This window comes from Enoplosus armatus, chromosome 22 (assembly GCF_043641665.1).
Source record: "Enoplosus armatus isolate fEnoArm2 chromosome 22, fEnoArm2.hap1, whole genome shotgun sequence".
NCBI lineage: Eukaryota > Metazoa > Chordata > Actinopteri > Centrarchiformes > Enoplosidae > Enoplosus > Enoplosus armatus.
The window spans coordinates 2,285,953-2,310,218 of record NC_092201.1 but is presented as its reverse complement, the minus strand read 5'-3'; the positions used below and the strand labels follow the sequence as shown (position 1 = coordinate 2,310,218).

Sequence of the window (24,266 nt, the reverse complement as noted above, 5' to 3'; positions counted from 1 at the left end):
TCTATTCTAACTTTGTACCTTTAATTCTGGTTGCATTAAGGTCATCGATCTAAAAATGTCTCCATTGTTTAACATATTAAAAAACTCTGAAAGTTGTAAAAACTGATTGATGGACTTGGTAACTGGTTTATCATTTAAATGATGTCTGTTTCTACGTGTCAGTTCTCAAAAAAGGCAGTATTTTTAATTGGCTGACTGACTGAATGATTCAAGTACAACTTTTAAAATATATCAACTGGTGATTGAGGCTGTTTCTGGATCTGAATACGCAGAGATAACACAGTGTATTATTGGCTTCACTGGAGTGTTGTAGTGTCACAGATGTCTGTCTGCCTCATTTAAAAAAAACACATGAAAAAAAGAAGTAGATCGAGCAACCGACAGTCAGTTGGTGTGTGTCTACATGTCGGCCCTGACGAACGAAGCGAACATCCCGTCCTCCTGCTCCAACAGAGTCTCAGGTTTGTCGTACTCCAAAATGTTCCCTCGCTTCATCACGATGACCAGATCAGCTGTCAGGATGGTGTGGACGCGGTGCTGGGAACAAAAACAACAAAGACAATAAGATCCTGGAATAAATGCATCTCAGTAGTCATGATTGAGCCACTTCAAGTCCTGTAGATTGATAAAATTATGGTTTTCAGTATTCATTTTTAGGTTGTTTTTTTACAGTTCCAACAAACAACAAATTTGGATTTCTTTAAAAACCACACCTCTCTGTCACCTTGTTTGTCTCAAGAGACAATGATAAAATACTCCTCTAAAACACTGTAAAGGGACTGTTTATAAAGGTGTGTTATTCAGCTAGTGCTTATCGAAACTGCACAAAGACTGAAACGGAGTCATTTGAGGTCCAGACACTGTGTGTTTGTTTGCAGATGATGTTGCCCTTTCTGCTTCATGAAGGGAACAGGCTTTCACCCCGAGTGAAGGATTCAGACACATGAAGGTTGTTAATGTTGAATGCAGCATTGGATGATGGGAGTTCAAAACGGGCTGAGACACAAAGCCCTTGATTTATCAGCTAGTATTTTTATTTATTTTATCCTCACGTGTTAAGTTTAGCCAGCTGATCAACTGGGGGGATATTCTTGGGTGAACTGCAGGTCTAAATCTCCCAGTATACCAGGGTCTGCCTGCGACACCCCCCAGATAAAGCTAACAGAAGTTGTTGAAGAAAATAACACCTGAACAAGTGGCATGATGCTCTCTGAAGGATGTTTTAAATCGTAACACAGATTGTACTGCATGCACGTGAAATATTGACAAAAGAGCATGCAGTAGTTTTTTATATTTTATACCAACCAGGCTGTCAGTGGCAGCAAGACTTCAGCAGACCCAGACTCAGCCAGGAAAAGTAGAAAAAAACAGTAACAGGTGGAAAAATGGAAGGAAGAGAAAAGACAGAAGAGAGCCAAAGTGGTCTGTGCTGATCCAGGTCTACTTGTGAGTCCTCACTAGCACACTGAAGAGGCTGTCCTTCTGTGCTAGCAGGTTGGGACCCGAGTCACTTTCCACCAAGATCCCTGAGGAGAAGACCAACACCTGCTCGGCGTCCAAGATAGAGGACACGCGGTGCTGCCGGCAGGACGGAGGGACAGAGAGGAGGACAAGGACAGGATGGAAACGATCACGGAGAGGGGGAGAGGGAAGGATAGAGGGAGGGAGGGTGGTAGAAAAAGAAAAGTGTGGAAGGACAGAAATGGAAAAGATGAATGAAAAGGGAGAGGAAGAAAGTGAGGAATTAAGGATGAAAGAGAAAGAATGTGCAAGGAAAATCAAACAAAAAGGGAAGTATGGACGAACGAAAGAAAAGAGAAGAGGGTTGAAGGAAAAAGATAGGAGGAAGAAGATGGGTGAAAGAAGAGAAACAGGACAAGACAGCATCACAGAGGGAGAAAAGTCAGAAAAGGAGAGCAGAATGACTTTACATTAAAGATGCTAAATGCATTTGGAATATAAACTATATTAGATATTTTATGGAAAAACTGTTAGTGTGAAAAGGGGAAAAAAAAGCAGGAAAAAGATGCATAAAGCATCCTTGAGGAAAACATAATGTAATAGATGCACATGAAGCGTACATCTGCATCTATCAGCACTGAACAAACCGAGAGCCTGAGCTATCAGAAGGACTGCAGTTTGTCCATCGTCTACTTCAAATAAAGCTTGTGGTTTTTGTCCCCTTTGCTTCATTTTCAACAACATCAACCGACTGAAGGACTTACTGCGATTGTGACGACTGTTCTGTCTGCAAATGCAGTCATCACAACTTTCTGTAAGATGTTCTCCTGCGAGGAAGAAAAGAGATGTTAAAAGAAATCGACAATAACGGCATTGATTTCAGTTTCTCAAAGAGATTCAGTGGCAGAAATATACAGTATTATGTTTTGTGTCAAGCCATGCTGAAAGTGTATTTTCAGACATGTAACATTATTTAAAAATAATAAACTGACATTTGAACTTTATTTCAATTAATTTTTCTAACTATAATTAAGAAACAAGTAAAAATGAATCAGTAAACTGGATGAGAATACACAATCCCAAAGAAACATATGGATCTATTAAGGTAGATGATCACTGAGAACTGTACATTATCTGATATCACACACACACACACACACACACACACACACACACACCGTGGCCATGTCTATAGATGCTGTGGCTTCGTCCATGATGAGGATGCTGCTCTTTCTGACAAAAGCTCGGGCCAAACAGAAGAGCTGCCGCTGACCGACGCTGAAGTTCTCTCCGCCTTCTGTCACAACAGCATCTGGACACAAAACAACACACATTCAACTAATCAGACGTACCAAATCATTATTTGATTATTCATGCATGACGTAAAACTGACTGCTGGTGCAATAAAACTCTAATTCTATCTTGAGATGAGGACATTAATCTGAGCACCTATTCCTCCAGGCAGCGCTTTCACCATGTTCTTCAACTGAGCGATCTCCAGCGCCTCCCAGAGTCGATCATCAGTGCACGTCCTCTCCGGATCGAGATTAAACCTGCGACAAGACAATTAAAGTATGAGTTATAGTTGGGTTACGCTAAAGCTTTGGACAAACCTGAAGACTAGCTAAAACCTACAAAGACCGGACAAACCACACACAAAGATTGTTTCCACCATTTTTTTTTAGTCTTTGACAGTCAAAGTCTGGTTGAGATCCTGGATAGAGAGGCGTGTGTGAGGGAACTAGATGCGAGTGAAAATGAAGCTAACTTCAGGTAAAACTGTTTGTTTACCGGCGTGTCTCCCTAGATAACACATTAAATGATGCCATTTACCTGCTTGACTGGGAGAAAATAAAGCAAGAATAGATAAAATATTGAAGAAAAAAGAAGTTTTCTCTCTGTATTTCTTGGTCACACAGAGAGGTTATTAATGCAATAATAGTCATATTCATAATAATAATAATAATATAATTCTGGCTCCCTCTGTGAGATTTTGAGGAGTAACTGCAGACATAATCACGATGTGACAAATGTGACTCTGTGTGTGGCAGAATCAGAGTGAGTCAAACGGTGTCAGAACATCGAAGATAACAGCGTGAAACAGTTACTGTCGACCATTCACCCCGGGCTTACGTTCACATAAACAAGAGCCGGTGGAAAAGCCAAGACACACACACACACACACACACACTCTCACACACTCTCACACACACAATTATCTGTCCAAACAAATAGCACATGCTCTCTATCTTTTATAACAAACACAGAGTCACTGTGTCTTCTTGTAACACAAACACACAGACGTGAGTGTGTACGACAGAGAAGAAGAAAACGTCGCAGGGTCCTTCGTCCCTCCATCGACCTCCTCAGTCCGTGACGTCTGTGACAAAAGTCAGATTAGGTCCCGGCCAGAGTTCCCACTGTGTTTTCAACCACTAACCCCACAGCTGGGACTGTGTGTCGTCATGTGACACGTCTTTCAGGACAAAACACTACAATTCACTTTTCCATTAGTTATTTAAGCACTTGCTGCAGCAGTTTGGGTTTTGCTAGATACGAAATGTCACGACTGAGGTTTTAAACTTATCTTTCTGGTTAATGTGGTGAGATGAGTGTGACGTCCAGCTGTGGTCGCTTTCAAGAGCCAAAGTCCTGATGTCACCTCCTCTCTGGGTCCACGAGCTCTTGTGACAATCTCTCATTGAGGGTTTATTCCATATTAGAAAGCCCCAGATAAATGAGCATCTAACACAGCACTTGACATTAGAAGTTGAACTCTCATCTTAGCTGTTCCTCTCTTCACATTCAATCTTTCAAACTTTTTAGATGTAATTTCGGCTGTCTAAAAAACTTCTACACCATTCGGCCGTGGTGGTGACGTTTAAAAACAGTTTGGCATTTTGGAAAATACACCGTCTTTGTCGTTGCCTCTCTTTGGCTTTACACGGATGATTTGGAATACAGACCAGGCTACATAGAAGCCTCAAAGGTTTATTATGATCGGAGAGTGCCGTCAACACTATTTACACGTCTGCCAAGAACAAAACTATAAAGAGGAAGTTGTTTGCAGTGACGGTGAGAAGTGAGAGAAGATGAAAACATTAAGAGGAAGCATGATGATAATTAAACAGCATACAGTGAAGCTTTGTTTGAGTGTGTGTTCTTGTACCTTATTGATCCACTAAATAACACAGGATCCTGGAGGATGATGGAGAGCCGCGACCTGAGCGTCTGCAGAGGAAGCTTACAGATGTCGATCCCATCAATGACGATCTTCCCTGCAAGTAGTCAAACAAATGCTCACATTTGTTACAATTTATTCAGATCATTAAGGATTATTCCACATCTGTTGCCCTGTGCACGCAATATCTCTTGGCTAAATACTTTAATGACACTGTTTTGCCGTTATTTACAGAATATTATGCCCATTTTGTCCAAAAGGATTAAAAAAACGTAACTTTCTGCTTCTTTATTTTCTATTTTTAAATTAAAATATCCTCTTAAATTTGTCCTTGAAGCTTTAAACTCCTTTTCTCATTCACACTGAATAAATATTTGCGCTCTGTTGAATACAATGTTTTATTTCTGGGCTAATGAAATCGAGACTGTTCTGTACAGTTCAGTCAGGAGAGTTATCGCCAGGACGCTCCTCTGGTTTTATTTCACTGCTTTATAAGGAAATGCTCCGGACACACATCTTAATTTACTGTTAAATGAAATGGCCAGCTGTGTGTGTGTGTGTATGGAAAAAGTGACTGTGTAATCTCATCTTTGTCCGAATAATCTGTCCAGGAGCTGTCATTTTCATCCAGACTAAAAACAGAATGACAAGATTACGACTCGCTTTCAAAATCCAATAAATAAAAAAAAGACAGTTTGAAGACTTTATGACTGCCGTCTTGAAAAAATATGACCCAGAGACTGAAAACGACTACCAAAAAAATGGGCCACGTCTTTTGTTATGTCTTTATTTTACTCCTCTGATAGAAGAGTCTACTTCAGGTCCTCTTCTCAGGGTTTTAAAAGTGAAACAACACACACGAAGAACAAAAAGATTCTCACTCAGAGAGACCTGCACGAGTGTTTAAAAAGAGCAGAAATGCAAGGAGGGATGGTTAAATAAACACTTCTCTAACATAAACATACACTACTATACTACAGGCTGGATGGTGGATGTTTGGAGATGACACAGGACGTCTTTTGAAGGCAATCTAGAGGACTAATTTACCTCCAGGAGTGCGTTTTACCAAAAGCCACAAAGATATCTATGGTTATTGTTTATTGACTGTGTCACATGTTTATCTGCAATTGAGTTTAAATGTAAGTTAATGGTTTGCTTCAGTGGATAAATTCTAGAGCAGATTGTCTTTACATTTAGGATGCCCTGCTGGGTTCTGATCCTTTAAAGATAAATCACGTTAATTATTAGTAATCTCGTGAAAAGACCAAAACTAACAGCGTGTCTGTGGCAAACAGGAGGAAATAGTGCATTTGTTGGGGACTATTTTCAGTGGCGGAATAATCCACATTTGGGGCAGCAGGACGGTGTATGTGGGATTGAGTCAAAATAAACAGTGTGTGTGTTCATGGTGATGAAGGAAACAACAGTGATGTGTTGTTAATAGTTTTTGGACAACAATGGAGCTCTGTGGCACAGAGGAAGAAGATATATCAGGCTGTGATACACACAGAATACTTGTTAGTAGATACATTCAGTGTCGGATTTGGTGTTTTCATTGGATTTGTTGGATTTTCTATGTCTTGCTTCTTAGATTGTTTCATTTGAAGAGTTTTTAGACGGCTGACAATGAAACACTTTCCAGTATTTGAGAATAAAGAAGGAAAGTTTAGGGGAAAGTCAGAAAAAATACTCAGAAGCAGAAATATGTTTTTTTGTGATTTCACAGATATTTCACAGACCCGACTCATAGTCGATTCTTCAGTATGTTATACAGTTATGATCTTTTATATCATCTAATTGTATCACCTAATGATTGAGGGCTTCTGCTGTCTTCATTCCTTGTTTGCTAATAAAAAATGTCAAAAGCATTTGTAGCCTTTGGACTAGTTTAGTGAGTGTGGATCATTTAAAAGATTTAAACTGGTTTAAACTTATATGCAGCCAGTTTTAAGTCGCTAATGCCTCCACTTCAGCTTGAGTCCCCACTGAATAAACATTTCAGTCCCATGTTGCTTAATGTGAAGGTGAGACTAAATACTTTCTGGGTCCAGCAGATGACATTCGGGCCACATTCGTAATGTGCTACAGTGAGTAAGAGGAACAAAGAGGGACTGGATTTACAGATGGGAAGGTTTATGATCACCATTTAGAAAGGAACTATAAACTGAAAGGGTGATTATGTTCTGAGTTAAAAGGAATAAAAACTACAAACGCTGTTAGATTCATCATGATATCAGAGTAGAATTACTATAAATATTTCAGTCTCATCCAATCAGTGCTGTTAGTTTGAGTGTTTTCTAAATATAACAAGTGATTTCCCAGAAAACTTGTTTGACTTCTGCACTTCCATCCACCTCCCTGAAGAGATTAAACATGGGGGAGGTCATTTTTCCATCTTCCTCTCACTCTTTCTACCAGTGTGAAAAAGACTGACCGAGCAGGTATCTGGGGATCCAAGCGACTCGAAACCGAGGGTGCACAAAGGTTTTTGGAAGCAGAGAGCAGTGCAGAATAGGGCTCAAACAGGTGGTTTAATACATTTCTGTTGCTTATTGTACTGAAATACACATTAAACTCAATGTTTGTGAGAAAAGTCTGCTTGGATGTTAAGAGTTATTCTTCTGTTGGGTCAAGAACCTGCACCCTATAGGAGTTTCAGTTAGAAATTATGTTAAGGGATCATCTCGATTGTTTAAACCTGGTTTCATTGAGCTAACACCAACTGTCCATTAGCGGAACAACCTGAAACCAGCTGCAGGGATGTGTATTGCATCATACATAACATAAAAATATTGCTCCATAGCAACTAGTCGTCACAAACTCTACAGGGTACCTTTACTGCGAGGGAACAATAAAAACACAAATAATAGTTCAATGTTACTCTTCAGACAGCTCTGCATGTCTGCAGAGAAAATTTAAACATGAACAAGTAGCAAAAGCCTCTCGTCCACCCGTTGGTCTGTGAAGGTTGTCATGTTATGTATTAAATCAGTCTAGAAGCGCCCTCCTGTCTAACAGCAATTTATTTTGAAGTACATCTTCTTTATCTTGTAAGTGGATCAGAGGAAATGGTCCAAGAAGGAACATGACAATTGAGAGACTAAACGAGAGACCAACAGCGTTGTGTTGCTTTTAGGGTAAAGTAGAAGTCGGGGTCAAGACCTACTCAAGGCAACAACCCTGAGGGAAATCCTGCCGCTATGTTCCCAAACAGACAAGGGACTATCTGAAGAATCACTCCATTTAATGAGACATAAACAAACTCAACCAGTGAAAGACAGCGAGACAAAGAGAGATGAGAACGCAGGAATAGAAACAAAGCTCTCTCTCTCTGTTAACAGTGTGACAGCAGACAGACCCACCTTCAAAAATGTCCACCATGTTGAAAAAGGCCAACGACAGAGAGGACTTCCCGCTGCCTGTGCGGCCACAGATTCCCACCTAACAGGAAGAGGAGAGACGGCCAATAAGCTTCAGTGTGACACTGCTGCGAGACATCAGACACCTGAATGATAACAGCGTGGCAGGAACGTGCTGAGTGTGGATGGACTTTGGTCACCAGGTGTCACTTCACAGTTTATCGAATGGCTGCGACTTCAAAGGAAAAGTCCACATTTAAACAACATCCACCGTCTTCGTAACAGCCTTCAACATTCCAGCCTGTACCTGTTAATTTAAACAGTATCAACAACAAGCTCACAAGACAACGAAGCGATCTCTGCCCGGTAAAAAAGGATCAATGCGTGACTGAATGAGTGATGCAAGTTTAAATTACTTTTTGATTATTTGAGATGCTTTGTACTGAGATTGTTGTAATTTGAAAGTGCATTAATCTTTAATACAAGAGATTATTTTGAAATCTGATATAAAATAGACATAAAGATGAAGGAAAATCCCCCTTATTGTATCTTCCACCGTGAAAACAAGAACATGGTAGTGGATTTCTCTATTCTTAGAAGGGAGTTGAAGGTAGTGGAGGGACAGAAATATCTGACTGGAAGAGCGACGCTGAGGATGTCTACAGGGACTCTACTTTTCTCGTATCCCCACACAACCTACTAATCTGCTGTGACCAGGAACATTACATCTTTTTGTAGTAGTTTCAAATCATTAAAAAAGGTTATGTTTGCATTTATATAAAACTCGACATCCTTCTTTACCTCCTCCTGTCCTCTCTCCTGCCCCTCTGTTAAACATTCCCTCACCCCTTTGTTATTTCAGTGTGATGTGAGGTTCCTCTTTCCCAGCAACAGAGTGTGAATTACCTGCCATTTAAAGTTGCTTCAATGCATGAATTAATACAACACTGCTAGTTCAACTGTTACATTAACATCACTTAGTCCTGAAAACATCTGTGATGCCCTTAAAGAGAAAGCTCTGGAACTTCTGTGGATTAATGTGCAGAAATATCAGTTCAATACTTTTCTGCCAATGAAAAACTGATGTCTACAAATTGGAAAGTTGGTGTCAAACACTTCCAGGATAAGCAGTAGTTCGACGGTATTACTTGTACTTGAATAGCAACATTTTAATTGGTCACCATAAAAGTGTGCAGTGATGAGTAACTGTGTAAAACAGTTGTAATAATATAAACTATGTCTCGATAGGAGAGGTTATAATTGTTAAATTGTCCCTCTATCTGCTACGTCTAAAAAATAACAACGAAGAGATCAAATACATTTCTGAAGAAATGTTAAATACTGAATATCAGCACAGATGATCAATATTGGGCATCATAGGTCCAACTCTACCCCTCTACTCAACCCTGGCCTGCTCCCTTCACAGCTTCGCGTTAATTACCTTCTGGCTTGGTTCGATGTACATGTTGACGTGTTTGAGCACTGGTTTGAGCATTGGATCGTAGCGCACACACAGGTCCTGGATCTTTATCTCACCGTTCTGAGGCCAGTTCTCAGGCACCTGAGAGGCGTCTGGAGGGGGAGAGAAACACGGGGGAGGGGGGGGTTATTTCTCTCTGATTTTAACTCTCGCTTGTCCTGAGAGACATCGGACCAGGCAACACTGGAAAACCGCTGCAACATAAAGCAGACCACTCGTTGCTTGCCAGTTGTGTATATGTGACAGTCCTGGTTGGTGTAAACACGAGCACATAGACCATATGGACCAAGTCATAACACTGCAGATATACAGTGGCAGAGTCTTCCTATTAAAGTGTTTTCCCACTTTAAACCTATAAAGCCTCCAAACCTAAAAGCTATACTACAATTAACGGGCACATTTACTTTGATAACAATACATGTTTTTATTAGTATATTAAGGCATGATATCTGTTTTTCTAACATTATTTTACTTGTGTATGTTTGTCCTGATTATGTATAGTTCTATGATCCACAGTATTCATATTCCTACACTGACAAGACAAGGGTTTCGTGGTTCAGCTGCAGGCTTCGTTTAGTTTGTTCCTCCCTAACTTTGGAGAATTTTCTACTTTTATCAATTCGCTGGAAGCTTCCATGATGTCAGAGAGGAGGAATCTATCTGTTCTTAGTCACTCCGGAGTTTTGGGACTGTTTTAAAGGCTTTGTGGGTCATTTACTGCAAAAACACAAGGTTTAGTGGAAAAGTCAAGGAGACAAATGACCCTTACATGAGACACAGAGATGGAAACGCTATCCTTAACTCCGCTTGCCTCCTTTTCTAATACTTATAATAGAATGGGGGAAAAATAGCTTTTCTCTCTTTTTCTTTTAACTGTTTCACCTTCTTCCAGCCGTCCTTCAAGCTCAGGAATTGTTTTAGTTATGTTTCCAGAAATAGCTGGTAATATATATATATATATATATATAGTCTTGGTGAAAGATTTGAAAAGGTTTGGTTAGATTTGCTTTGGCTTTTGTTGGATATTACTAATCTCCATGACACTACCCTGATTAAATACAAGTTAAATAACGAGAAGTCTCCATGTTTTCTGTTATCTGTCCTGCCAGGAAGAAATTCCAGCAACAATTTGTATTTCACCATAGCAACAAGCACATCCAATAAACCTGAAATACACAGCTACTGGACTCCTAAGGAAAAGATAAAACTACACACACACACACACACACACACACACACACACACACACACACACACACACACACACACAGTGCAGTTACAACAATAGCTGGTTCATCATTAGATCAGGTCATTCTGTTCCATTCTATAAATCAGGAGCCGTTAACACATCTTCATCTCTTTGTACTTGGAAAACAAAATACTGAGGTCTTACTTTATGCTGCTTTCCTGCAGAAGTTAAAGTTTTTCACTCTTGTTTTTTTTTATCACTGATGCTGGTGGAAGGCTACTGCTGGAATGCAGCAATGAGATACTTCCCAAGGTTTCTGGCCTCTTTTTGCAGAGATATCAAATCTGACAATTGAATAAATAAGCACTAAAGATGTGGTTCTCCTCTTGCGCTTATCTGGGTCATTATGAAAATGTCAAAACGCAGTGAGATGCAAAGTTCTGCAAAGTTGGATCTGATCTGTCTGAGATGTCTTCAAGACTTCCAGCTAGTTAAATGTGTCTGTAATTTGTAAGATTGGATGGATGTTGGTGTACGTCAGCTTGAGAAGAGCTTTACCCATAGACCCCTCGTAGTTCTCGGACTCTGTGCTGAGGAAGCTGTTGACCTTCTTCACAGCTGCCATCTGGACCTCCAGGTCTGCCAGGTTCCTCACAACCCAGTTCAGGTAGTTGGTGACCTTCACAGGGACACACAAAGAAGAGACTGGATCGTGTTTCCACTATCAAGATAATGTTTACATTATATAAACCAGCTCAAAATGACTTCCCTTTCTTCCATTCCCTGTCACCATCAAGCACACACATCAGCTTATAATATACAGTATTTTACCAAGAAACCAACCAGAAGTCCTTTGCCGATACTACCTGTGCAACCAAAAATCGCAATATCACTTGGCCGTAGGCTTGGTGTAATTTGATTAAACACAAATGTATTTACATGCACCATGTAAGTACTAGTATCAACTGAAATACAAAGATCTTAAAAGTACATACAAAAGGACAGCCTCTGATCACTTGGCTGCACTGCCACATTACATTATACATTATAAGTATGAGCTTGTTTACTTTGCTCTACAGCAGCCAGCTGAACCTCAGAGTGCAACAAACCTGCACAGGTGTGCAAGTGACACAGTCAATATGTCTGCTCTCAGCATCTTATAACGCATCATCCTTTAAAAGAACAAAAATGACAATAAGACTGAGCAGATGTAGCTGTAGGAATGACTGAAGTCATGTGCAGTAAACTTACTGCACAGACTGAAAATGGCCAGGTATGTAAGTAGGTTGAAAGAAAAGAAAGTGAAACAGTGTGATAGAACATAAGACCAGAGAACCCTTGAAGAGAGAACTCACAGTGAGGGCGTATGTGAGTCCGAGGCCCACCAGGCCTCCAGAATGCAGACCGAAACCCCATATGGAGGCTCCTGCTGCTGTCAGCACTATCACTGCTCCAAGGTAGTCCTGTACGGAGAGGGAGAAGAAATGTTTACTCACAGAACATCTAAACTCATCTAAAATCTACATTTACAGAAAGTTGCACTTTTTGGGGGAAAACCAAAAAACCAATAAAAAGTGTAAGAGGGGCAAAAACAAACAGCTGAAAGAGTCTCAGCAACAAAACATTTAAGCAGAATGAGCTTTATATCTTCTCTCTTGAATACCTTTTTGGCCACTGACTATGTGGAAGAACATTTGTCCACCCAAACACACATGCTTCTACCGTATCTGTGAGAAAAGTAACCAGCCATCCGTCTTATCCTTAGAGGGTCGCGGGGGGCTGGAGCCGATCTCAGCGGACAATATTCATACTCATAAAACAGATTCTCACCGTTCGGACCTCCAGCCAGCGGTTGGCAGCAGACAGAAACAGGTAGGCTGTGTTGTTGGTGTCTGTCAGCTCCAGCATACGCTGTTTAAAACGAGCCTCGTGCCTGAAACAAACATTTAAACACATATAAAGACACACAAAACATCCCTCCATTCTTCTATGAATCTCTTCACCAAAGCTGTATGTTGTTGGTGTTTGCACTCGGCGGTCCTTTCCCCCGTTGTTGGCCTCTGATCACTAACTCAATCCTCGGGATGTGACAGGGTTCAAACTCCCTCTACTCAATATGAAATAGAAATTTAAAAACAATAAACTCACAATTGAAGTATTGAATGAGTTATAAGGACACATAATAAATACAATAAATGAATAAAAGTGCAAACCGGGAAAAAGTAAATATTCAGTTAAAAGAATAAAATGGTTCTGCTCAGTCTATCGAATCTCAAGGTTTTATCATCATCTGTGTTCAGCAATAAATCTATCACTGCCATCTAAACCAGACTTGGTTTGGAGGGAGACCAGGGGATAATGATAATGGGAACTATCCAATGATTGCCAAGAATCTGTCTCAACACCAGATTCACTTCATTCTGTGTGTGCATGATACGTGCTTGCGTATGCATGTGTGAGTCTCTCAGCGTTTGTATATTTGTGTGTGTGTGTGTGTGTGTGTGTGTGTGTGAGGAAGAGGAAGTCCTCAGGGAGGAGAGGAGAAAAAAAGCGTGAGAGCTGTTTAATGCTGGATTATACCGACGATGGGAAAGAGGGTGAAGACAGAAATACAAGAAGATACTGCTGCTGCTGCTGCTTCCACCAATATAACTACAACACCAGCTACTAATGCTTCTGTCACTACAGTTAAAAGTACAACTACAACTTCTAACACTAATATTACTGCTACTGGCTCTAAAACGGCTGCTATTAAAAACGCTACTGAGAGACGTACTGCTAACATCATTATAATGCTTATTTCTATCAGTGTAGTCATGACTACAGCTGCTACTAACAGCTAGACATATGCATATAATGTATAATTATTATTATTAAGGACTGCTAGGGACTGAACCACCAACCCTGCAATTAATAGGCTATATAGATCTCTTTATACAGTCACATTGTGGGGACTCGTCCCCTATCTGGGGACAGCAGAGAGAGCCGGGATAAGGTTTATTTTAGGGTTAAGACAGTGAGAATTAAGCTTAAATTAGATTTGGGTTAAGGGTTGGTATGTAGAGGTCCTGCTTGTGTAGAAGAAGCCTCCAGAGACTGAATGTAACACCTTGCATTGCGTGAGGTGGAAGAAAATACACACAAAGCATAAAAATGTGCTTTGTGTCGCAAAAACACACAGAAATACGTCCAGTACAGACAGGATGGATGTTAATAAAGTGTCCCCAAAGTGACAAAACTAGTTAGTGTGTGTTGTACCTGAATGCTCTTATAGTGGTGAGACCTTCAGCAGTCTCAGAGAAGTGGCAGAGCAGAGGAAGCTGTGTGGAGTCATCAAGGTCCTGGAGGTCCCTGAGAGAGAGAGACACACAATATGTATGTGAGTTAAAATGCAATTTCTTATGAATACACACATATATGTATATATGTATTACACATGCTAATTGCCCGATGTCTAACAAAAGTTGAGGTTTAAACTGATTTTCAGCCAGATTTAATGTGCCGCACTCCATCTCCAACAAATACACTGTGGACTCACTTGGAGGCCACCCGGAAGTACTTCTGGATGAAGTAGAAGGCCACCGCCAGGGGAATCAAGGCGATGAGGAAAGCTGGAGTGATGGAGGATATGACCCCGATGGCTGACAAACACAGCAACGTGGATCTCGTCAAAGACTCTAGTGTTGGAGGAATATGCTGAGAGAAAGAGAGACGATGAATTTTGACTTGTCGTTTCGTTTACGGATAACAGGATAATAACACTCTACACAGAGTCACAGTCATGCTAATGATCTTGAAATCATCTACGTACCTGGTCGATGATGTTGGTGTCAGCTGAGAATCTGTTGAGGATCTGCCCCAGGGGGGTGATATCAAAGAACCTGAGGAGAGAGGTAATAAATGCATCAAATAATACCTAAAGCACACATTGGATGTTGTTTCCAGCTCTGACATTCAAACAAAGGTTATGTAACCAACTCCCCAAAAAAGAGAGAGACCACACTGATGTAGCGTTTCTACTTAATTCACTGTGGTTACTTAATAAAGCAGTAAAAGCCAGGTCGAGTGTAATCACTTTGAGGAAAGTGTTTCCTTGGAGACGGGACTGGTGTATGAAGTGCTATTTTCCTGCCTTTTATCCTTTTTTAAAGCCAAGTCTACCAACGTCAGCAACTAGACTCAACTTACTTAAAATATAAATGTGAGAAAATGTCGAGCTTCTAGCTCCATGTCTGGACTTGTCTGAGTTGTGTGTGTTTGTGCACCTGATGGGAGCGTGGATGATCTTGTTGAGCAGGTTGTGGTGCAGGTTGGTGGCCGCAGAGAGGCCCAGAAACTCCACAGTGAGAGAGGTGATGAGGCATAATGTGATTCCAGCCGCACACAGGATGATAAACACAGGCAGAAAGTGGCCGTTGTTCTGTGGTTCACACACAGTCAAAAAACACACACACCATGTAAAAACAATACTTGGCTATATATCATTAATTGTTTAAAATCTGATTATTACTTTCTACTTGCCAAATATTTGTCTTTGTATATATTTCAATATGGTACCACTGGAAATAACACATTTCCAGGTCTGTAATTCCCAAATAATTACTTTCCAAGAAGTTTCCTGAAAGAAATTATATATTTGTTTGCTAAATAAAGGGAAAAGAGGAATGTCGTCTTTTCAGGAAACGACATGGAAATTATTATTCTGAAATTATGGGCCCGTAAAATAAAATGTTACCTTGAATATTTATATATATATATATATATATTTAATATATTGTTAATGTAATAAATTCATGGAATCAATATCACTTAAATGTGGATAATTCTTATTATGGTATCTTTTTAATTTTACAATATGTAGAATATAATGCAACCCTGTGCTATTTGGGGGAGTACCCATGTAGAGCAGGTGACACAAATAAATGTATTCCTCCACAAAGTAAATTCTGGCCATTTCAATCCACAAATATTGGCCTGAACCTTAAAACCCCTTAATAATATACCTGAGCCCCCAGAATACCAGGCGTGGGCAGGGTGCTGTTAGCGTCGATACCGTTGGCCAGGCTGGTTCCGTTAGATGCGTCAGTTCCCGTTCCAGCACTCTGATTGGTTTTGGAGGAGGTCCAGATAGCCAACCAGTAGTCGATGGCAACGATGACAGAGTGTTTGAGAAGTTTAGAGGACACCATCAGGAAGACCATGAAGAACCCACCAGAAGACATGTAACACCAGCACACCTGAAGAGACGAGAGAGCGGCCATGACAACAGACGGATGGATGGGTGCTTTTACCATTTTGTATTCTTTAGAATTTGACAATTGTTGCTTGAGCTAAACAAGTATGCATGGCTAAAGAATCAGCTTCCACCAGTCCACCGAAAAAAGCAAGTGGAAAGAGAAAAGGTGCCTAATATTAGTCTTGCTACTAAGTTAACTAGCTAAGTAATTAACTTATGGGCTAATAGTTTCCTCAGTTCTGTATGTGCCAAACAAATGTGTGCAGCTGTTTAGATGGATTACCCTCCATGGGATCTTTGACCTTCTGTTAGTGGTTGTGGACATGTTGTCATCATCTTCCTCCTCCTCTTCTTCCTCTGACAGGATGAAAATCAGGTATTAGATACAGAACTACTAAAAAGCAAGCAAAACAAAAAAAAAGTGAAAAGGATCGAAGGTACCAGTGGTTCTCCTGGACACTCTTCGCCAGATCCAACATTTACATTTGTTTTATCTTCTCGGTTATATGTATATGAGGTACCTTCGTCCTCGTCGTCTACTTGGTTCTTGGCCTCTCTGGAGTAGAAAGCTCTCCTCAGTGTTTTCCTCTCTAGAGTTGTTTGACTGTCCTGCTGTATGTCCTACATATAGAGACACAGTGGATTACATTAGAAACAGAGTAAAGCTAGACTAGCACTGTGTGGTTAAAACATGGGTCACAGTTCCCAGGATCTGGTGGAGATGCTGTTATTGTATCCTAAGTTGAAACCATGTCTACCTTCTCCAGCTCCTGGTCTTGTCTGTTCATCAGGGTCTTCCAGTGATCATAAAGCTCAACGTCATGAGTCTGAATGTCCTTCAGAGTTCCCTCTCTCAACACAGAGCCATCCTTCATTGCTATGATCTGGACAAGACACACAGAAAACACACAGAAAAACATTAAAGCACAGTTACTGAAATGAACGTTGCTCACTGAATGTATTAAAACTATCGTATATGTTCCACAGAGGAGTATAGTAATTTATTTATCGTTGTATCTGTTCAGGATTCTTACCCAGTCTGCATGTATGAGGTACTGCAGTTTATGGGTGACCAGGACTACAGTCCGCTTATCATCCTGCAGAAACTTGAGGATGCCTTCCTGCATCAGGTGATCACTGAGGTGGATGTCCAGCGCCGAGAAGGGATCGTCCTATAAAGACACGAGACAAGACGAGAAATAAGGCAAGTGTCAGAGGGTGAATGAGGCAGGTGTCTAGTGATAATTCAGATTCTCATCATACTAGATGGTTTTCAGGTCAGCAGGAACGAAAAAACAGTCTGTTCAGTATTTTATTAATTAGGGGGAAAAAGAAGAGGACCAACATTTTTAACTCATGGAAATTCTCTAGAAAATCAGAGAAGTTTCCATGAAGTCAATTAAGTATCACTGGGATAATTGGATTGCCTCTAAATGCTTACAGTCACGTCTATAAGACCTCTATGATGTTGACTCACTCGCAAAGACACGTAAATCTGTTTTGTTCCATTAGTGTTTATCTTCCTGGGTGGGTCGGTGCTATAGAGTTGTGCTATCATGTGCTAATGGAGTTCTGGTTATGATTATTTGATGCATTTTAATGATGAGTGTGTTCGATGACGCATATTTCAATCCAGAGATCAGATATGATCAGCTACACTTTCATAGTGAAATGTGTGAATGTTTATTTTTTTACCACTCTAGACATTACAAAGAGTGATGGGTGTGTAAAAGAATGCCACTGATAGCTTTTAATGTGGAATGTATGCTTGATAACCAATTACAGCTTGCGGTGGCAACAGGAAACTATGCAACTCCTCAGAAAGATAAACACATGACAGCACAGCGGAGAGAGAGACGGACACCTCCTCATCCCAAAGGCCAACATGTACTATGTGTTGTATCATAAAGAAATGTACGGTTAGGATATGAAACTAATCCAGTAAAGAAAGGGTGGTACTTTCTGGTAATCTAATTCAGACAAACACAACAAAACTGCAGTGATACAGAAAGTATTTTACATTAAAACGTGTTCAGAAATAATTCATCTGTGATAGAAATCAGAACACAAAAAAACAGAATGTGTTATTGCACATACATTAAGGGGGGAAATACACCAGTATCTATAATCTTTTGTATATTTTTAAGGCTCACCAAGAAGACGATGTTGGTGTTTTGGTAGAGAGCTCTGGCCACACAGATTCTCTGTCTCTGACCTCCACTCAGGTTGATGCCCTGAATCATAGCAACACACAATGAGAAACTTTCACTACCATAAAGAAGTAGAAATGTCACGAAAGATCTCAAATGAAATGACTAACTTCTTAAAGATGCTGCACACCCTAATAATGATAAATACTCATACATATCTATTTGGTAATAAATCAAACATGTTAAACATACCCGCTCTCCAATCTCTGTTTGGTCTCCAAAAGGCAGCAGGTCGATGTCTGGCTGCAGAGAGCAGGCGTCAATCACTGCCTTGTACCTGAAATCACCATCATCACATGAACTTCAGGTCAGAAAAGATCTCAGTGTCAAACAGCAACAGCATTGTGTGTTTTTATTTACCTCTGTTTATTGAACGGGCTGCCAAAGATGATGTTTTCCTCCACCGTAGCGTTGAGCAGCCATGACTTCTGGGTAGCATAGGCCACAGAGTATCTGTTCTTGCTGGGTGCATCATGGGAAACAGAGGCAAACAAGACAGGTAAGAACTACAAGTCCTGTTTTCATAAAGCTTTAAAGAGCAGGAGCACTGATCTGCTGTCACTGGTCAGTTTTATGACCATTACAGTTTAATCATCAAGATTATATTATTATATATGTTTTCAAGGTAACGCTTAATAAATACGATTTCTTTACTGAAACAGCATTTATTGTTGCCAAAGCTAAACATGCCTTAGTGAATGTATTTTGAATAATCCTTTTATTTTGAAATGCAGGTTTAATTTAAGTTTTCCTTGATGTAAATATATAATTAGCAGGATCTACTTTTGATATGATCTACTGGAAAAGGAATTTATTAAACAAGTTTTAAATCGAATAACAGGAACATGTATTTTACCTTTCAGCATTTCTACCCATCACATCCACCCCTAAACATTTCAGGCGTCACGCTACACCTTTTACAAATCCAACTGCAATTTCATCTTGTAGCTACCACTTACATCTCTTGCCTAACACTGGATTAGTAAAGCTTATATCAGATCAGAACTCCTGTTCTAACCAGCTTTACAAATGCGACACCCAAACATAAAAGAAAAAGGAGGACGAGAGGAAGGATTATGTTTTGGAAGCCGTCAAACTCCACCACAAAAAATATTTTGTCAGATATGAGAGAGAAATATGGATCGGGTTAATGATGAGCTGCAAATCATCAACAATAACACCAGCTACAGCAACACAAACATAAACAAGAACAACAACAACCGAAGCACTTTGCTGGGAGTCTGATCTGAGAGCGGCCCTGTTTAGATTGTTTAGAAAAACAGAATAATTCAAGACTGCATCAACAAAATAGTTTGATAGAGAGAGTTACTCTAATATGTAAAATTTGATCGTTATGGTAACTTATTTTTACAAAGTTGTGTGTCATTTTGTATTCTGTCAGAACATACTGATTATTAAAGATTTGTTTGAGCTAACTATTACAATACAGAAATATGGAATACAATGCATGAACTCAACAACTGTAGATATCACACAGTCACAGAGGAGAATAGCTAAAAAGACATTATCCGAGTGTTATATGTATTATCTTCCAGACCAAATGTATGTTTTTAAAGCTTTATAGAACGAAAGCACTTATGTGAGGCTCATGAATGATTAAAGACACAAACTGGTAACTGAATCTGCATAAATCTGCCTACTGAGTGTGCATAAATAAAACATCTCTATTAGCAGAGCATGTTTGAGTTTGTTTGTTTGTTTGAGTTAGGGTAATGACTCCCAGCATTAAAAGCACAAACCACACCAGGATCAGATGAAACAAAACCAAAAACACCAATAATGAACTCAATGGGAGAAGAGCAACTCGATGAGCAGAAGACAGTACGCTCTAAAGGCTGACACAATTGTTCCTGAACACACACATATTAACAATATTTAACTCAACTGGTTGGAAAACTGTGTTGTTTACATGACCAGGGCACCGTTAACTGCTGCAACTGTGGAGTTTCTCAGTGACCAAAATACGAAAACACTAGTTGAACTTTGCAGCTTCAAGGTGTGAATGTGAAGCAGAACAGAAGAGTTGGATGTGTAAGTGTTTATCTATGTTTATCTATAGATTTTGTAAGCAAACATTCTGTAAACAGTAAAGACTAAAAGTATTATAAGTTTTCTTACTGTATATTATTTTACTTTCCTCTTTTGAAATGTATTTTCATATTTCTGCTCTATATGTCTACTCTTTTCTTTTTTTGTTTTGTATATCACTTTAAGCTGCATTCTGTGTAGGAAAGGTGCTATAAATAAAGCTTATTATATTACACATACATCTATATGTTATTATCATAAAGCTAAAATATCTATAAAAAGGTAAAAAACACAACGTACACAAAAGAAATATCAGGAAAACTAAACACAACACAGTGTACTGCACATAAAAACTAATAAAAGAAGCCCATGTGTGTGTCCATGAACAACACACCAGCCTGAAATACTGCAAGAAATCATGTGGAGTGCAGTAAAAAAACAGTACTTTCTCCTGAGAGACAGAGTAAAGATGACACATGGGAGTTAAATCAGATGAGAGCAAAAAGAGGAGAGGTGAATGAGGGGGTCAAAGGGTCACTTCACATCTGAGACAGGAAGCAGGAGACAGGAAGAAGAACGTATACCTCCTGATGTCTTCGTCAGTCTCCTCTGTCTCTGACCAACTGTCAAAGTCACGTCATTGTGTTAGAATGAGCCTACTGCAAAAAACTGTGTGTATATTTGTGTTTGTGAGTGGAAATATGGAATAAAAGACAAGAAGGCAAAAGGAGAAAGAGACAGAGAGAGAGAGAGACAGCTTTTCTGTTGAAGGAGACACAGGAAACATGGAAGAAGAAAGACAGAGAAAGAAACAAAAAATAAAAATGGAGGAGACAAACGTGTTTTCATGCCAAACCCCAGAAAATGAAGACATGATGTCAGCCGCCAACTGTTAATCGAGTTAACCTTCCCACCCAGAAAAGAAGAGCCATGTAAGTGATGCAGTCATTGTCTGTCTGTGATAATTAGGTTTGGTGGCTTCTTCGACAACGTCTCATATTTTATGAACACGAGGGTGTGTGTGTTTGATAACTGTGCCCTGGGTTAAAGGATTAAATATATTCAGTTGGCCTTTAAAGATATTTGAGATAACACTTTTTAGCTGACCTATAAAATATCAACCCTGCCCTTAGAAAAGAAGTGGGATCTCTCTTTTCAATTGCCTTTTGAGTCCCAGTACGCGTTAACTTGGTGATTTCTGGGTCAAAAGATCTAAAGACGTCTGGGTTAAAGCTGAGCTAAATTTGGTTGGAAAGTGACCATTTTTAAGACATCAACATTACATTTATTTGTTGTTTCAACTGCATTTAAATAACTATATTTAAGTATAAAGTAGGTTGTAACTTCACTTTGAAATATAGTCATTTCAATCAGATTTTGGCCAGTTTTGGGCAGGCCTTGGTAGATAAACACTGGGGCAGTACTAGGAGCATTTTTAGATGGGTAAAGTGTTTATAGTGTGTTAATCAGGACTCATCTCCTGGTCTAATGAATCTCAGTCCCACCTGCACCACCTTGAGACATGCTGCATTTCACTGCTGGCGATACAGGTGGTTCAAGCAAATTAAACTTGATATAAATCTATGTAAATTAGACAAATCAGCTAAATGGATAAAAAGTAAATGTGAATGTTTACTGTCTGTGTAAATGATTATGTTTTAGAAAGACGAGACCAGAGAGAAAGTACCTTATGTTCCCTTCGTGGGCCATCTCACAATCAGGCAGCCTGATATGGCAAGAAGGCAGGAGATAAAGAGATAGAAACCACACACACACACACACACACACACACACACACACACACACACACACACACACACACACACACGTATACATGCAGTCACATGAACAGAGGCAAACACACCATACACACGCAAAGGTTAGTGTGCCGCCTCTTATATGTATCTGTAATCTGCAGGTATTGTGATCTAAGGATGGACTGAAAAACTGCAGAAGAAGCACAGATGATGACAGAAATTCAGACTTCCTGTAAGAAGCACAGAAGCTGGAATTCCAGGAAGGAAACTTGGGCAAAATGTCTTAGACCACAGGTTTCTAAGATGCAGCTGTAAGCACAAAAATAAAGCATACACTTAAAAATACTCTATACAACCTTTACAGTAACAGGTTGTCAATCCTCAGAAAAATATGCAGCTTAGTTTTCAACTGTGCATGAGTAAAAAAGCTCAAGTAAATGGGAAAACGATCATTTTTTTTATTCATCAAAACTGGCAGCAGAAGTCGTTTTAGATGCTTAATTTTTATCATAAGAAGTCTGTTTTATTAACACGACAAGTTACAGTGAAAACCATCACAGAAGTCCTTCCACCATGTCAGTTAAACATTACTGAAGAGGGGTGTCTATGATGCTTACAGCTTTACCTTATATCAGTGAGAGAAAGAGGGGGGGGTGCTGTACAAGTCCATGTCATGGTAAATAAATGCCTTCTAACAAGTCCAATTCAATAATATAGATAATGGTAGCTGTCCTGTCATTTTAGATGGCTCATTGCTTTCCATTAGAACAAAATTACCTTCACTGTGAGAATATTGTCATATCTTCTCATTAAGTCAATATTCTCTATAATAAGTATTAATTTAATGACTAACAACCGGCCATTTTGTGCCATTGTGTGAGACTTTAGGTAATCTCACAGTAAATTTGTCTGTTGCAATGGAAACAGACAAACAAATACTGACAGTGACACTAATGTGGTAATTTCATAATGAAAGCCTCTTTAGTATAATTCAATATCCCCACGTCTTAGCCATTGAACAGCAGTTACAAATTACAAATTAAATCATACTGAAAACTGCTCATGGACACGATGCTAATGGACAAATAATTTGTTGCTGACAGTGTCTCTCAAACCGAGAATCTTCCTCTGTACTGTATGTGATGCATGTAATAAAGTGTATTCTTCTTACGTTGTGCCATTGGTCTTGGTAGTAACATTTGAAAGAAAGACAAAGAACAGAATTGACAAAGAGGCACAAAGAAGAATAGAAAGATATGAAAGGATCATGGGAAACACAAACAGCTTGATGGGATACTGAACAGGAGAAGAGTTTGAGAGAAAAATGACAGGACTTGGCCAGAATTATACAGTAATGTAAACTTGGATTAGCATTAGATTAGCTACAGATGTAAATCGCAGCTCTAAAGTGTGTTTGAGACGTACAAGATGGTCTCAGAAAAGAGCTGAAAGTGCCTCAGTGGTTGACTGTGATGTCATAGTCGTTTTTAACAAGAAAGCTTACATGTATATTGTACACTTCACTTGCATATGACATGAGATACTGTGTTGTTGTAATGTCTTACTTGCTCCAGTAGACTCTTCCATCGATGGTCTGCATCTCGCCGAGCATGGCCAGCAGCAGGGAGGATTTCCCACAGCCCACCTGGCCCACGATCATCGTCAGCTGACCTGAACACATAGAAAAAGTAGAGTATGTTATTGTTGGTGTTGTCCTCCTATAATATAAAGAGCATGATGGAGTTCAGGGTTTCCCAATGTTCGGTTTGTGATCCCACATGGGGTCACTTGATAAGCAGATGAGGTCGCAGATATCTAAGCCGAATACAACATATTCAAATTTTACTTGAATTGATTCTAAACTTCAATTATATTATAATTTGTTAATATTGCATGCTTTTGAACTACAGAGGGACAATACTCTAATACATACTCTAACACAATGCGTTCTAATCCCTCTGATAAAAAGGTGAAAAAAAGTTCCACGTCACACACGAGCTAAAGTCAAAGCAGACAAACACACATACAAATATCTCTCCAATGAGTTCACTCCTTCCTTATTTCCTACATTTAACCATCAGCACTGCATGCCTAAAGCCTAAACCTAACCCTGCTCTTACTCTAACCTACTCTGAACCAAAGGCCTAACTCTGAATTAAGACGTGAGGACCAGCCGAACATGTCCTCGCTTTGAAAGAGTGATTCATGCTGAGATACAAGCACAGAAACACACACACACACTACAGTTATTACAAATAACATTACACCAGCACTTGGCAGAACAACAAATCCTGTTTGTCTTAGTAGTAGCACGACTGGGAGAGGAAGCAAGTCACTTCCCAGG

The 24,266-nt window shown here is 39.6% G+C and overlaps 1 protein-coding gene across 2 annotated transcripts in view; it reads right to left on the bottom strand.

Moving 5' to 3' along the window:
* Positions 1-250: 250 nt before the first annotated feature.
* The window catches only part of abcc9 (ATP-binding cassette, sub-family C (CFTR/MRP), member 9), a 40,303-nt gene continuing 16,287 nt past the window's right edge, over positions 251-24,266 (bottom strand). The window contains exons 19-42 of one of the 2 annotated variants that reach the window (XM_070929339.1): positions 23,488-23,593; positions 20,750-20,788; positions 18,477-18,578; positions 18,309-18,393; positions 18,060-18,140; positions 16,941-17,078; positions 16,665-16,790; positions 16,428-16,527; positions 16,190-16,263; positions 15,770-15,907; positions 14,936-15,090; positions 14,482-14,551; positions 14,209-14,366; positions 13,929-14,021; positions 12,501-12,603; positions 12,026-12,133; positions 11,229-11,349; positions 9,443-9,573; positions 8,005-8,083; positions 4,631-4,739; positions 2,911-3,014; positions 2,640-2,773; positions 2,226-2,288; positions 251-537 (exon numbers count right to left, since the gene is read on the bottom strand). In XM_070929339.1, the coding sequence (XP_070785440.1) occupies positions 400-537; positions 2,226-2,288; positions 2,640-2,773; positions 2,911-3,014; positions 4,631-4,739; positions 8,005-8,083; positions 9,443-9,573; positions 11,229-11,349; positions 12,026-12,133; positions 12,501-12,603; positions 13,929-14,021; positions 14,209-14,366; positions 14,482-14,551; positions 14,936-15,090; positions 15,770-15,907; positions 16,190-16,263; positions 16,428-16,527; positions 16,665-16,790; positions 16,941-17,078; positions 18,060-18,140; positions 18,309-18,393; positions 18,477-18,578; positions 20,750-20,788; positions 23,488-23,593 (2,555 nt within the window). In that variant the 3' untranslated portion in view covers positions 251-399. Of the gene's footprint in view, positions 538-1,440; positions 1,579-2,225; positions 2,289-2,639; positions 2,774-2,910; positions 3,015-4,630; positions 4,740-8,004; positions 8,084-9,442; positions 9,574-11,228; positions 11,350-12,025; positions 12,134-12,500; positions 12,604-13,928; positions 14,022-14,208; positions 14,367-14,481; positions 14,552-14,935; positions 15,091-15,769; positions 15,908-16,189; positions 16,264-16,427; positions 16,528-16,664; positions 16,791-16,940; positions 17,079-18,059; positions 18,141-18,308; positions 18,394-18,476; positions 18,579-20,749; positions 20,789-23,487; positions 23,594-24,266 lie in introns of those variants that run through there. The other variant, XM_070929340.1, reaches the window with a different exon arrangement.